Genomic DNA, 15,502 nt, shown 5'->3' on the forward strand with positions numbered 1-15,502 from the left:
CAATATCACAAATGATACATTTGTCTCAGTGTGCTTTACAGACTGTACAGGATACAACACCCTCTGTCCTTAGACCCTCGCATCGCACAAGGAAAAACTTCCTAAAAGAAACCCCATAATTAAAGGGGGAAAAATGGAAGAAACCTCAGGGAGAGCAACTGAGGAGGGATCCCTCTCCCAGGACGGACAGACGTGCAATAGATGTCGTGTGTACAGGATAATCAACATAGTACAAATACAACATTTGACAGAAATCAAATCAAAGAAAACTTAACCAAATTAAAGTGCCAAATGATATAGTCACGTGTGGTGTGGAAATGAGTAAAGTCAGTGGTGTGTCATGTGCGTGAGTGGAGGAGGTGGGTGCGGCTGTTGTAGGTGCAAGGGAAGCATGACGGTAAACTAAGGCAACACAACCAAACCGGATATTCTTATCGTAACCCTAACCCAGGGGTCGGCATCCTTTACTCTCTAAAGAGCTATATAGCTGCAGCCTAATATCTTAAAAAGAGTAAACATAAAGAAATAGGCTAGTTTGTATTTAATTATGTCCGTTTGTGTGTTTTCATCCACATGGAGGTGGTGATCATTTCGTTGGCTTTTAAACAATTCACAACAGCCTCTCAAATGTCCCACAAAATGTCTTTCAACATCACATTTTCTGTTGTTTGCTCATTTCTCGCCACATATCAAGCACACAGTGAGCCAGCATTGTTGACAGGGAAAGCAACTGTGTCTGTCCACGCAGAATTAAACAATTTTCCTCCGAAACCTTTCTTTTTTTGGTTTTATCCATGGTTAGCACACCGAGTTAGGCGGGGGTCTGCAACTCAAGATAAGTCACCTGCAGTGAAAGGCACCGCGCCCGTAGACGCAGGAGAATGTGACGCATTTTTTAGTATATTATATACTATATTTTTTAGAATATTTTTATTTCAGTATCACAATATCCCCTCGAACTCCAAGATAAGAGGCGTTCCCTTTGAAAGATTGTAAAATGTGCAACAAAAAATACATGTTCCATGTTTTTGTTTAGTCAAAGCTACAGGGAGCCACTACAGAGCCGCAGGTTGCTGACCCCTGTCCTAACCAATCACACTCCAGCTGCCTAAACCTGACCAACCTGGCAAACAAGTAGCAGGCAATCAGAGGCAGAGAAGGGCAGTTTGTGCTTTCGCCATAATAGGGGAAAGAATATTGCGTCCCGCCTCACTCACAAGAACGACCACCGTTTTTGTTGTTAGCGTGAGAGCCACCAAGCTGCTACGTTATCACCACGGTAGCTGTTTGGCTTTAAAGACACAATCAGAAAACTGAATACGTCAGTGTGATAATAACGACCTAAAATGCCAGAAACCATCTTTGGGAAGAATCTATTTGACATGTACTTTGATTTTTACATTTGGATCTTGTCCCGTTCGCTAAAAACATGGAGGGGGCATGTTTACAACCGATACTGCAGCCAGCCATCAGGGAACAATACAGATGTTTTGGTTTCACTCTTTCGAGGAGCTGTCTTTATATTGTGTATGTTACTCACTGCCTTCAGTGTGCGTCTGTGGGTTCTGGTAAAGATGCTCAATGCGACCCGTGTTGAAGGAGCTGGAGCGACGCATAACACCATGAACCTGTGAGAAAAGGAAAAAAGACCATATTTATTGTATTTTACAATATTTATTTAGACCATTTCACTTTTAACATTATCAATACTACAGCCATTACTATGCTTCGCTAACTTTGTAGACCACTTTCATATCGTCTTGAAACAATGTTTCTATGTTAGTATGTTGTCATTGCAAACTTTGTGCAGCTCCATCCCCGTAAAAGCTCCCACTGAATACAACACTGCTGCTCTTCGCTTTAACTGGGAATCAGCTGCAAGAGATCATTCAGTTACCAACACATTTACTGCAGAAGCAACAGGATGCCAGTCATTGTCCAAAGTTGACCAGCAGCAGGACCGAGGGAGTTGAGAAAGACTTTACGCAAATATCCTCTGCAGCATACACGTACATGTACGTGATATATTACAAAGCACAGAACTATTCTACACATAACATCAGCAGGAACAGCGTGCCACTGTTAAATGTGTCTGAACAAGGCGTCATAGTCACTGGTGGAGATCCAGTTTATATCAGATGGGTTAAGTTGATCATATAACAATATCATTTTTACCTTTTTATTTTGAATCAAATACTGCCAGTGGATCAATTTCAAAACTGAACCGGTTGTGCAATTACTAAATATAAGCCAGTTTTTTTTGTTATGGGCTCCTCTTATATTTGGGATTAGTTATAAATGTCATGAAAATGTTTTATCTTTCTCTGAATTGAGCTTTACTGTTTAGCTATAGTTTGTCATGTTTACTGTATTGTATGTATACGTGTTTTTCTGTGTATTTCCATACATTTATTTTATTTTATTACATATACAAATAAATAGTGGCCTACTTTGATTTAGTGTCTCGTATTACAAAAGTTGATAAAACAATATTGTGTGTCGTGGCTCCAGCTTACTGTGTTTGTAATGCTGCCTGTGATCTGTGATCTGTACTCCATGTTCTGAGGGGGATGTGTGAGGAAGCTCTGCTCAGGGAAGATAACACAACCTGATCCAAGGGGAGTCCATTAGTGGGAGGACGCTGTGCCCTAACCTCACTTCCTTTATTCACTGTGTACTTCCTGCCTGCCTCAGCGCTCCTCTTTAATGCCACCCCCCACTCACTCTACATGCAGCATCCCTAACCTGCACCCAGTCCACTTCCTCTCCAGGCAGGCTAGGATGAAGGTGTGTGTGAAGGTGTGTGTGTGTGTGTGTGTGTGTGCTACTAAACATCTGAGGGGAAATTAAATCATGCAGCTACTGTCAGGAAAGCACAATGTGCACCAGTGCAACACGCATGTTTATTAAAGAGGTTTGTACTGTATGTATGGGTCACTTTTCATGGGTGTGAGACCAACGCCGAAGCCTTACGTCGCAGTAACAGCTTGTTAACCTCGGCATCAATCGACAGGCTGTTGACTTTCTGTGCTTCTAAAAACACATCGCGCAGCAGGTGAAAGTTAGTGACCTCACTCGTATGATCGTTATAATAACAACAATTTCCCTGTTAATGGTTTGACCCGGGGGTAAAAGGTGAGGGTTAACAGGCTTGAAGCAGCACAAAGGGCCTTATCAGGGTGAGGTGTGAGTCAGTCCATGTACGAAGTCACGTCACGATCCCTCAGGAGCTCCCACGCACTGCTGTGGCTGGATGAAGCTTATCGAGGGAATGTCGCTCTGTGCGTGTCTGTGTTCGTTGGCATTCACGAGCGTGTGCATTCATTTCTGTGTATGTGTGTGTCTGAGCTTTCACAGGACAAATTCTTTGAACCGTTAGGTCCACAGTCTGGATTTCTCTCTCACCTCGTAGCCTTTAGCGAGCAGGAACTCAGCCAGGTAGGAACCATCCTAAAAAGACAGATGACAACACCAATTAAAACCTGGGGAAAAGGCATTGCAAATACACCAGCGTGTTTAGACATACATTAGAGTTTCTGGTACCAACTGAATCACAGCAACTCAACCAAACTACAATAAAACATTCACCGCCCAAGTTTGAGAAAACTGAATTCAAGTGTAACTGATTCACAGTTTTATGACACAAACTTTGTTGCATTAAGTTTCTTTCTACACGCCAAGGAGAAAACTGATGACTGAAGGCCCATTGTATAGTGCAACACACAGCAGATAAGATATGCAAACAGGCATGATGATGTAATAACTATCTAATTGTAAAATGATACAACATCACAGTGAGAGACCGGGCTTCAACATATTAAACATCTGCTAAATAGATAGAAAGGTAAAACTTTTACATCCAATAATTGATAATGTAATTAAAGCGGGATTTTTACATAAAGATTAATGTTTGTTGCATTCAAGCCCTTGCCAAATGAGTTCACAAAATGCTGATTAAGACCATCGCCAAGAGGAAAAGCTCTCTGTAACTGAGCTTCTACCATACTGCATTACTCTCACTGCACAAATGTTCTGCACTCCAGCTTTAATAAATGATGTAGGAGATGTTAATGTAATAGTTTTAGTTTGTGTTCAATATACCATCATGTCGAAGAATATGTTACAGCCCATAAATGAGTTAATTTGAAGTAATAAGATGTCATACTAGAATCTGATAATGTAACTATACCAGAACCAATCACATTTTTCAACCAAGCAAATGTATGATTTCATTATCATATCCGTGTTTAACAATAATTGTGTGTACCATTACAGGGCAATCGATAATCTATAAGGTCAAGGGGGGGAAATATTTTCATTCCTAGTATAAGAGCGAACCCCACCTTCGTGCTTTACAAAGAAGAAATGTGGCTAATTCTTCTGCTGTTTATGTAAGGTCCTAGAAGTGTTAGATATCTCAAGTATGGACCGTCATTATTTATAAACTTAAAACTACACCAAATGAAATGCTGCCAAAAGATGTCCAAATGTAGTGTCATATCGGATGTCTAAGAGGGGATCTTCGGGGGAAACCCACCAGAAAACCTCTAAATGGTCTTTATTTCTTTATATTTCTTGGTGAAACTGTCTGGTGCACAGAGTTGTTGGAAAGTAAAATGGTATATTGTTCACTCCATTGTATATTAATGTAAACTATATGGTGTTGGACCACAACCCTCCTGAAACCTCCACACTGTTGCGGAATACTGAGTCCTGAGATCTTTAGGTGTAACATCCACATGAATCAGGAGCTTTGAGCAGACATTAGACCTGTGTGTGTGTGTGTGTGTGTGTGTGTGTGTGTGTGTGTGTGTGTGTGTGTGTGTGTGTGTGTGTGTGTGTGTGTGTGTGTGTGAGAGAGAGAGAGAGAGAGAGCCCTGTCAATAAGGTCTTGTTCCCCTCACCCATGTAACTCCTCGTCTTTTTTCCCTGCTCAGACTTTCCGACCGCACATTCTGGAACACTCTGGAACATTCCGAACCAGTCATGGCATTCATCCCTCAATCCCCCTCACATATGTGCACACACACTTACACACACGTACTCTCACTCTGCCAGCCCCATGCGTGCTCTCCAGGTCTGGGGGTTACCGTTAAGGTGTAGGGCAGTGAGCAGCGGTGGATAGGGTTTAGAGGGGCTGGATGTTGGAGGACGCCCAAGAACCTGCACTCAGCACCGGGCAGGATGGTCATGTTTTAGGCTGCATTTAGGGCCCGTTTCTGGAGAGGCTGTACAGTTAAGGCCTCCACCTTGCCACCCCAAATCAGGAGTTGAAATGCAACAATTTGACAGAAATATAATCCCTAACTATTTTGACAATCGAATAATCGATAAAGTAATTTTTCATGCAAAATTGGCAGAAAATGCAGTTTTCAGTTGGGCTGCACGATATGGGGAAAAACTGACGATGCAATATTTGTTTTGCGGTTTTAAATGTAGACTATTATGCATTGAATTATCATGCAACAAAAATGTAAGATTTCCAATAGTATTGAAATGAATGGCAAACAATGTTGATGAAAACACTTTAAATACAAATATTGATCTTTGATCATGATTTATTTTTGCGTTGGTTAATGTGGTCGTCGTCTGTTGACAGGCAGGTACACAGTAGCTTTAAATTAAATCTTAACAGGTGTTTTCTTGATTACATTACTCTATAAACTTCATGGCTGCTGATGGAACACCCTGAAGAAGGTGTGAGCCAAAACATGTGGTCGGTTTCAGCCTCTTTTGACCCTCCTGAATAAAAGAGTCACACACTTCTGTTGTTTTGCCCTGAAACCCAACTGGATGGGTTTTAAAATGCTAAACTCTATTACAGTCCTCTGAAGACACACAAGCAGCAAATATTGTTGTATAAAAATGTATGTATGCTTTAGTACTACTCTAAATGTTTTTTTAAGATAATTTTCAGTTCTGCAGGTTGAGCTCTTGAGGTTGAGGTTGTGTGGTCGCTGGTACTGATGCCCAACCTGTTTCTACCTAACCCAGTGGGGGATGGGCACGGGCACGGGCACTGGCAGCCCCTCGTCCGTCCCCACGGCGTTCAAAGCTCCGGCCGGTGTCATGTTTTCCTGCCCCTGTGCCAGGGTCAAAGCGCTCCACGCCAGACCAATATGGAAAACAAGCCTGAAGAGCTGCAGCTCTGTTTAAAAACAAGAGGCTCCTTTGAGGCCGTATTAGCCCATAAACCCTGGCCTCACCTCGCTGTTTCCTGTTATGGGGAGCTGGGTGCTTGGTGGGAGCAGGGGGGGTGGACACACACACAAACACACACAGACACACACACACACAACTACATGCTCACCTGCCAGGTCAATGTCAAACTACAAACTCCTCAAAGACTCGTTTTGGCCTTTGACACAGTATGTGTCTACTCTATAGCTCCACTGAATATAAGCCAAAGGTTTGGTTCAGCAACAGGAGGGTGAAAGTAAAGCATAAGACAACGATTGTCTCATATTGGAATACTGTCGCCATGAAAGTGTTAAGTGATTGTGCTGCAGGTATTTTAAATGCTTTTTAGTAAGTTTGTTTCTTCATTTAATTGTCAGGGAAAAAGCACTAGGCCTTTATAATATAAACATATGTCTATGAACAAGATTACATAAAACTAGAGAAAAGTAAGTAAGAAGGAGAACTCAGATAGAATTAAAGTAGCAGGTAAACAGAAAAAGACCAGGAGAGAGTGAAAGAACGGGGAAAGAAAAAAAAAAGCTAAAGCTCATGTTGATGTTAGACTAAATCAGTCCATGTGTCTGAAAAATGTTAACAATGTCATCTCATCAGATCTACCATCGTTAGCTCCAATCAGCATTCCCACCATCATCATCATCATCATCATCATCATCTCATCATCGTGTGGTTTCATTAGGAGGATGGATATGCATCAATATCATGTGTGTGTGTGTGTGTGTGTGTGTGTGTGAGTTCTTTCACCTTAAAAATATGTCTTCTAGTGATGTCTAGTGCAGACACTAGCTGTGTATATTTTGATAGTACAACAATACCTGATAACTCCATAAGATACAAAAACAGTTCTCTTTTAAAACCTTACCTATAAACATGTTTTCCCACAATTTCATTTTCCGTATTGAAACTTGTTTTGCTCTTTATCTTTGTCTATCTATCTATATTTTTTGGTCTATAAATGTCTTCATTTTAGATTATTCGCAAAATTTGACTTAATCTAATTGCTTTGTTTTGTCCAACCATATTTGTACATACTGAACAGTATACACAATTACAATGCAGTAAAGAGTCATCGCCTCTTTAACCATTAACACTATCAACACAGCTACTGTCATCCCTTCAGCCAGAGAAGAAAAGAAGGGAGTATGTGATGTCTTTGAAAGCCCTGCACTATGAGTTTAGTTCCCCCTGCTGGTGGAAAAGTGAAATATCAGGGCCTTTACCAAAAGTATTACTAGAGCTGCTCTGTGACCTTTAATACCAATTACAGTTAGATCACTTGCCCAACATTAAATTAAAAAATACCTAACTTAAATGATGCGTGTATTTATGCACACATGGAATTCATTGCCATACATGCGTTTTTTTGTCATTGTGTGTAAACTACAAATTAATCACTTGATTGTGCTTTCATTAGGCCGCAAGGAAAAGCTGCCAAACACACCACTGCTCTGCAAATGGGCCTGATATGGTTTAATGTTGCTGTAACAGACCACTACATACACACAGACAGACAGACAGACAGACAGACAGACACACACACACGGTTTACAGCCTGGATCTCTCCCTTCGACCTTTGGACCGACTCAGGCGTGCCACTGAAATACATATAGGGAGCTTCCTGGTATCGTTATGACTTCCTGTAATCTTGACTTCACTCATTGCGTGTAGATTATGTATTATAAAACTGGATTTAAAATCCATATCCATATCCATGTGTGTTTGCTGCAGCTGAACTTATGTTGCCAACTGTCTAACTAAAAGTTACGAGTCTTCATTTGGAGACGAATTCGATGAGGACTCAGCCTTGAAGGAGCCATCAGCAGCCATTATGAGCGACAGAGGAGATGTGTGCACGGATTCTTAGCTTTATGATTATTATTGCTGGCACTCGCTCGGCCTGTATCCTGTGCTGCTAACAGAGGAATCAGTGAAGGAGGCGAGGGAGGAATGAGAAAATAAGTGTATCAAACAGCTACAAAGGATGAAGGGCTTGTCGGATGAGCATCAAACAACCCGAGGGGTCATATCGCAGCACAGTGTTGTTTTCCCAACCGGAGGAGCAGAAGAAAGACGTGTGAACGTTAAAGCCAGAATAAAGTCTTACTGTCTGTCGAACAGCGAGGCTGGACCTGTCCTGTTCATAACCCCGGATTGTAAAACAGCACTGTCAGCCAGAGCCCCTGCCCGCCTCTGCAGCTCTGCTTTGGCCCTCAGGTGGTCTCCCATACCTCACACCCTCTCACCCCAATACTTCACACTGAGACAGCAGTCAAATATATTCAGACTGAGCAGCATGCTGCCATGAAATTTATGAACAGTAGTTAGCCAACCGATTTATGGCGTCACTGTGACCCCGACACCCCGCCAGTGACTTCTGAGATGGTCTATCCAGATGCCTGCGTGCTTGCCTGTGCTCTCGGTATAAAAATGAATTAACACTGTTGTTCTTTGCTTTCTGTTAAAGACGGTGAGGGGAGTAGGAGCTTTGGTTAGTGCTGTTTGACAAAAGGAATGCGAGATGTTGAAAATGACTTTCCAAGACCTCCGATGGTTAGGGGGATATGGGCTGCATTCTGGGAACTTTCACCTCAACCATGAAACATTCCCCTAGTCCCTGCTTATTCCCTGCTGCCTATTTGCTCTATTATATTTGGAAATTAACTCCCAGAAACTGACATGCTGTTCTTTGCACACACTACTATAAAGAAAACCATTCACACACACTTATAGTCACATGCACACGGCCCACATAGAACCACGGATGCAGACTCCGACAGGTTCATGCTGCTGCCACTTGTTTGAGAAATAGCCATGCTGATGTTCATTTGGTAAATTCTGGTCCCATTTAGAGTGAAATAGACAATAAAGCAGCCGATGCTTTAGGGCGGGGCAACCTTGTGATTGACACAGCGTTGCCCTGTATCGGTGCCTTCTGTGCTTTTGTCTTACAACTTTAAACCTTTAAGTGTGTTTTCAGTTCACGAAAGTTAACTGTTGTCTACAAATGTCTTGTTCAGCAATCGGTTGCACTTCGTTCCACACTCTTGCGGTTGTTATAAACCAAGATGCTGAAAGCAGAAAATCAAGATGGCAAAAGGCCAAAAACACAAAACTCAAGGCTTCAAAACTGTAGTCCACAAACCAAATGGGTGACGTCACGGTGACTACGTCCACTTCTTGTATCCAGTCTATAGTAGAATCCTGTGTTTTCTGACATAGGCAGCACACGGGTTGTTTTCTTTCACAGTTTGTGGGTTGGTAGGCACTCCAGATACCCAAATGTTTGTGCACTAAGCACTGAAAGTGAGTTTTTTAATGTTCCCTGAAGAGCATAGTGTCACTTCTGTAGAAACAACCAAGAGGAAGGGCTAACATGACTGCCACTGACAGAAGGGATAGTGATACTGAATTTGTGTTCAAGTGTTCAAGAACAGGAAAAATAGATACAATCTTCCATAGTGGCTTATCCGATTCTATTCCCAAAATGAATATCGATAAATGGAACATTTTATAATATGTATTAATATATAGGAATTGTAATGTAAATTCAATTTCATTTATAGTATATCAGATTGGATTTCTGACAAATGACTGACAAGTCTTGTAATTCAGATAACACCCAAACCCTTGACGGGTTCAAAAGTCCTGTTCATCTCAATTAAAACATCACAGAAAAGTTAATGCGTGCCTTAATTTTTCATTATAAATTATGGCCCATTAGCACTATTAAGTTGTAACATTTGTGTTCATACTTATTTATGAATTATTGATTTATGCGCATTTGTCCATAAAGAAAGAAAAAACAGGATGGAAAATAAACTCAGATTAAATAAACTAAGTACTCTTTTATATATATATATATATATATATATATATATATATATACATATATGTACCGAGGGAGTACATTATAGAGTTAATGATAAACTTATCAAGGATAACAGTTGCATTTAACAGAAGATAGAACATTTTGATCAGTAAACGTCACTTATTAACAAATAGTAATAACTAAATGAAAAGAAATCAATTCAAAACTAAAATTACTTATTATTAATTAAGTACATTAAACTTGAGTAAATTAAAATGGGTCTAATTTGCATAGAATTCAACCTGTGACTCATGAATGCGAGACAACAGGATGTGAAAAGTATTCAACACTCACTGATATATCCTCATTCTCTAACGATCGTGAATAGACTTATGCATGTTTGACTTTAAGAGTGGGGCTTATTAGTCATAGGTGCCCAATGTAATGATAACACAACTGCCTTTACTTCTATTCATCCATACGTCACTCTCATTGTCACTGTTGTCAGCCATGTCAACGGTCATGTTGGAGTCATTCACTAGTAGAACCAGTTGTGCCAGCTAGTGACGTATCCAAAACAAGTTTTCAAATCCATAGACTTTACCTTTGTGAGAGATATGAAGTTGACTGTTCAGTGTCAAACACGTGTCATTATCATTCTACAAATGCAAGTTAACCTGCATATAACTTACATGATAATATATAATATATCATATATCATATCATATATAATGTTATTTTAGGCTGCTACATTGGAACTCTTCGGACTTTGTATTGCAACTCTTATCTTATCTTATCTTATCAATGAAAGTTGATTGTGGTGAGACAACACCTTCAGACATTATTTAGCTAACATCAAGATAAGGGATTAGCACACTTCAAACACCAGAGGTAAAAGACAGGAAAGATTCAGTTTCAGGGTAAATAATGACTTTATAGTGACAGACAGCACGTTAGACGCTACTGGGGTATGAACGTTACCTGTCCGGTGATGCCGGTGATAACGGCCACTTTCCTCTCCTTCATCAGCTTTCCAGTCACGGCGGCGATATCGTTAGCAGCCTCGGAGCACAGGGCCATGTTTCTTTGGCTAGATGTTTACTGTCACAATGAACAAAATAACCCACAAGAAACCTCTCTGTGCAGTGTGTTTACAGTAAGAGTGCTCGCGAGCCTTTTCAGCATCCGCAAACCAAACTACACGCCTCTACAAAGCGCAGGACGTAGCAGGAAGTGTCCGCGAGAACAGCCAATGGGAAGAGAGCAAGTGTGAGCAGCGGAGGAGGCTTCATTAAAGACGGCAGAGTGTCTGAGAGGGCTGCAGGTCACTAAACACAGCGCCTCCCGAAGGATGGAGGGAGAAAAGCAGCTTTCTATATATCAATGACAGAAGTTGTTTTATGTGGCTATTTGTTAGGAGCAGTGGTGGAGAGTAAGTAAGTACATTCACATTTACATTTACATTTAAGTACTGTAGGCTGCTGAAGTATGATTTTGAGATACTTGTACTTCAATTGAGAAGTCCATTATCATACTTTGTACCTAAATTCAGATTATTAATACATAGCATAAATCAATTATGATGTATTATTATGGATTAAGCTAGACAACAGTATATGAGGTAGTTATATGAATATATGATATATATATATATATATATATATATATATATATATGAATCAGCTCCAACTTTATCATGCAGCATTTACGTGATGAAAACGTTATTGTATCGATAATTACTTTTCCGACTTTGTATTGCAACTCTTATTTTAAGAAATGGAGACAATGAAAGTTGATTTTGGTGAGACAACAGCTTCAGGCATTATTTAGCTAACTTAAGTCTGTCACAGGGGAGTAAGTGGAGGGACCCAGATGCAGAGAGCCAGATGATGTTTAACAAAAAGGGACAAACAAGGCCAGGGAACTAAACTGGACGGGGAAGGCCGGGCAGGAGGTCAGGGGAGGCCAGCGAGACAGGGCTTGAAGCCGGCGAAGCGGGGCTGGAGGCCGGCGAGACGGGGCAGGAGGCCAGGCTGGAGGCGGATGGAGGCCGGCGAAGCGGGCAGGACCGCTCTGGAGGAAGACAAGGCTGCTCTGGAGGAAGGTGAGGCCGCTCAGGAGGCCGGGCTGGGGGCTTTCTCAAGAGGCGAAGGGAGCACGGGGGTCCCGAGAGGCAAAAGAGCATGGGGGTCCTGAGAGGCGAAGGGAGAAACGAAGGGAGCACTGGGGTTCAGAGAAACGAGGGGAGCACTGGGACTGGGGTCTCGAGGCGCAGGGGGAGAACTAGGGTCTCTGTGTAGGAGAGATCATATAGTTCTTCCTCCAAGGCATCTGCTGGGTCCATACTTGGTCGGTTCGTACTGTTACGGGGCAGTAAGGGGAGGACCCAAATGCAGATAGCCAGACAAGGTTTTTTTTTTAAAAAGAGAGCTTTATTTACCAAAGCTTACAAATATAAAACAAGGTAACAAGTCAAACTGAAAACACAAACCAGGGAAGACAGGAGGTAGCAAGAGGGAACACGGGTGACGAACCGACAAGGAACAAAGGGATATAAGACATGACACAAGGGGAAGTGAACATGTGTTGTGTTGTTGTTGCACACATGCAAAGAGTGTGGTCTCATAAAATACACAACAGTGGAAAACTAGCCATGAACATCAGTTTGGTATAAAACTAGACTGATCCCTACAGTTAACCTGCATATAACTTACACCTCATATATAATGTTATTTTAGGCTGCTACATTGGAACTCTTCGGACTTTGTATTGCAACTCTTATCTTATCTTATCTTAAGAAATGGAGACAATGAAAGTTGATTGTGGTGAGACAACACCTTCAGACATTATTTAGCTAACATCAATACAAGGGATTAGCACACTTCAAACACCAGAGGTAAAAGACAGGAAAGATTCAGTTTCAGGGGGAAAAGTGACTTTATAGTGACAGACAGCACGTTAGATAAAGTATTACATAAATACCGGGGGTAAGAATACAGATTAAACAAAATATGATACTTTTAAAAGTGTGAAAAAAGTTGTTTTTCTAACTTTATTTCGAGGGAAATTCAAGATAAATATCTGGATTTAAGCTGCTACATTTGTTATGGAAATGATCTGTTAGAAGGTTAAATAAACACAATTTGAGGATCAGAACTTGATATATTGAACCTGATAGAGGAATTTATTTCACATCAACAATTCAAAAAATGTTGAAGAAACTTGGCTCAAAATGTAAAATGTTGTTTCATCCTGCTTCTTTTTACAACAACAAAGTTGATTATATGTCTTTATTTATATGATAACTGTAGTTTTCATTTAAATTTCTTTTCACAATGCTCCCAATATATATGTACAATTAAAAGTAGTACAACAAAAAGTACAAAGCTACTCATGTGCCTGGCTGTCGCTTTGGTCTGAATGAGCTAATCCTTTATCATCAAGTGCATGTACAGGATGTATTTCTTAAAATATTCTAAACAAGAAAGAACTATTTTACACTTTCTGTCACAAACAGTTTGAGCAGTATGCTGGGGACTTTAAAGGAATGTACTGACAGTATTGAGACAACATGTGATCTATACACCAAAAGTCTACAAATTCATCTTTGAACATCATTTGTCTTGTGGACTTGACGGTCTCAGGGAGTTGGCAGTTATTCAGTCTTGTTGCCTCTTTATTGGCATAGTCAAACATTTGCATTTGAGCATGTGGTGTGTCTGCTCTCAGGCACATTTGCTTTGAGTCTGCATGAAAAGTCAGAAGATGTTAAAGGTAAACGGTGTTTTGTTTTTTTTAATCAATTTTCAAAATTGCAGCAGCAGTGTAATGTGACTCTCCTCTGGCTCTGGGTGTATTACAAACACTTATAGTTGAAATCCTAGAGCAAAACTATGTTGTTGAACATTAATACCGCTACATAAGCTATACAGGCAACATCGTTTTGTAATGTGTCTCAGAATAAGTGTCAATCAGTTTTATTAAGCACAAAAACAAACATTTGCTGTACAGGTGTGTTCAGGTGTGTAACTACACCGTGACATTTAAATATGTATTGTAATCCTTTTTACTTTTTACTTCTCCATCACCCCACCTCCAAAGAAAGCATCATACACTCGCAAACGTAATTATCCTGCCTACGTTTTGTGTAAATGTGGTTCAGTAAACATCCTGGTCAAACAACCGTGGATAAGAAGTGTCTGTGACACATCTGTTGGTTTCATATTTAAGGCACAAGTGTAATACATCAGCACTTAGTGAACATGATCCTTAAATGAGGGTCACTGCAACAGGAACAAATATGTATTTCACTCTCAAGAAACCTCCTCTTTTACAGGTGCATGTTGGTGGACATGAGTTGTTCAAGCACACAGAACTTTATTTCTAAACTTTCTAACCTCTGAACCTTTATATTTTAGTAAAGATAAAGGTTCAATGTAAGTGTCCCTTTATGCTATATGGAAAAACTATTGCTATTGTTTATGATGAGTGCAAGTAAGTGGTAAGAACCGAACACAGAATAAACAACATATGATCATTTCAAAAGTGTGAAAAAAGTTGCTTTTCTAGCTTTATTTCGAGGGAAATTCAAGAGAAAAATCTGGATTTAAGCTGCTACATTTGTTATAGAATTGATCTGTCAGAAGGTTAAATAAACACAATTTAAGGAGCAGAACTTGATATATTGACCCTGTTAGAGGAATTTATTTCACATCACTTGAGACACTATCTTAACAGGAGCAATCAAACACTCTGAGCAGCTCCTAATCTCTTATTATTCTTGTACACTTGAGCGTGTATGACAACATCTGCTCCAGCTGAGAGCATCAGTAGCGCTGTGAAAGTACTCTCTTACTGCTCGACATCCCAGAGTGCACAGCATGATGGGAGGTGTGATTTCATTACAGTCTAAAGTAAACAGGATCATATAAAAACAAGTGCCTGGGGTCCTGAGAAGCACAGCAGTCCACCCATCCACCCTGCCTGATCAAAAGAGAACAACACACAGCTCTGTTACAGCTCGGGGCTCTTCTTCTTCTCTTCTCTTGTTTGGACGGCAGGTGTCTCGCTGTGTGCGTCGAGGTATTTGACTCCTACTGTGTGTCCACTGCTGTGCCGAAACCTTCATCCTTCACACATGTGTTGTATGTGTGTGGGAACAGTAAAGAGTGCAGGGTTGAAGTTGGGATAGGCAGTATACGTTTGGCATCATTGGGCAAAAAATCCATAATAACCTTTCACTATATTGTAATTCAAGTTTTCCACTGGGAAGAAGGTTTTCTGGAAAAGGCAAAAAACAAAACAAATGCCAGAATTTGAAAATACAGCACTTTACTCTTGCTGCTCTCCTTTCTCCGGTCATGTCGAGATGGTAACCCTTGATTTGCGAAGCTTTGTGAAAGATCTAGCGAGACTCGCTGCCCTATAACCAATCCTAACCTTAACCATCTCGCAAGAGTTTTGTAAATTGAGGGCCACCATCTAGACACAACCCTT

The 15,502-nt window shown here is 40.7% G+C and overlaps 1 protein-coding gene across 1 annotated transcript in view; it reads right to left on the bottom strand.

The window, feature by feature from the left end:
- Positions 1-11,242, bottom strand: part of gmds (GDP-mannose 4,6-dehydratase) — a 159,220-nt gene extending 147,978 nt beyond the window's left edge. The window contains 3 exon segments of the mRNA XM_029429839.1: positions 1,541-1,628; positions 3,406-3,450; positions 10,988-11,242. Of these exon segments, the coding sequence (XP_029285699.1) occupies positions 1,541-1,628; positions 3,406-3,450; positions 10,988-11,086 (232 nt within the window). The 5' untranslated portion in view covers positions 11,087-11,242.
- Between the last annotated feature and the right edge of the window lie 4,260 nt (positions 11,243-15,502).

This window comes from Cottoperca gobio, chromosome 4 (assembly GCF_900634415.1).
Source record: "Cottoperca gobio chromosome 4, fCotGob3.1, whole genome shotgun sequence".
NCBI classification, from domain to species: domain Eukaryota; kingdom Metazoa; phylum Chordata; class Actinopteri; order Perciformes; family Bovichtidae; genus Cottoperca; species Cottoperca gobio.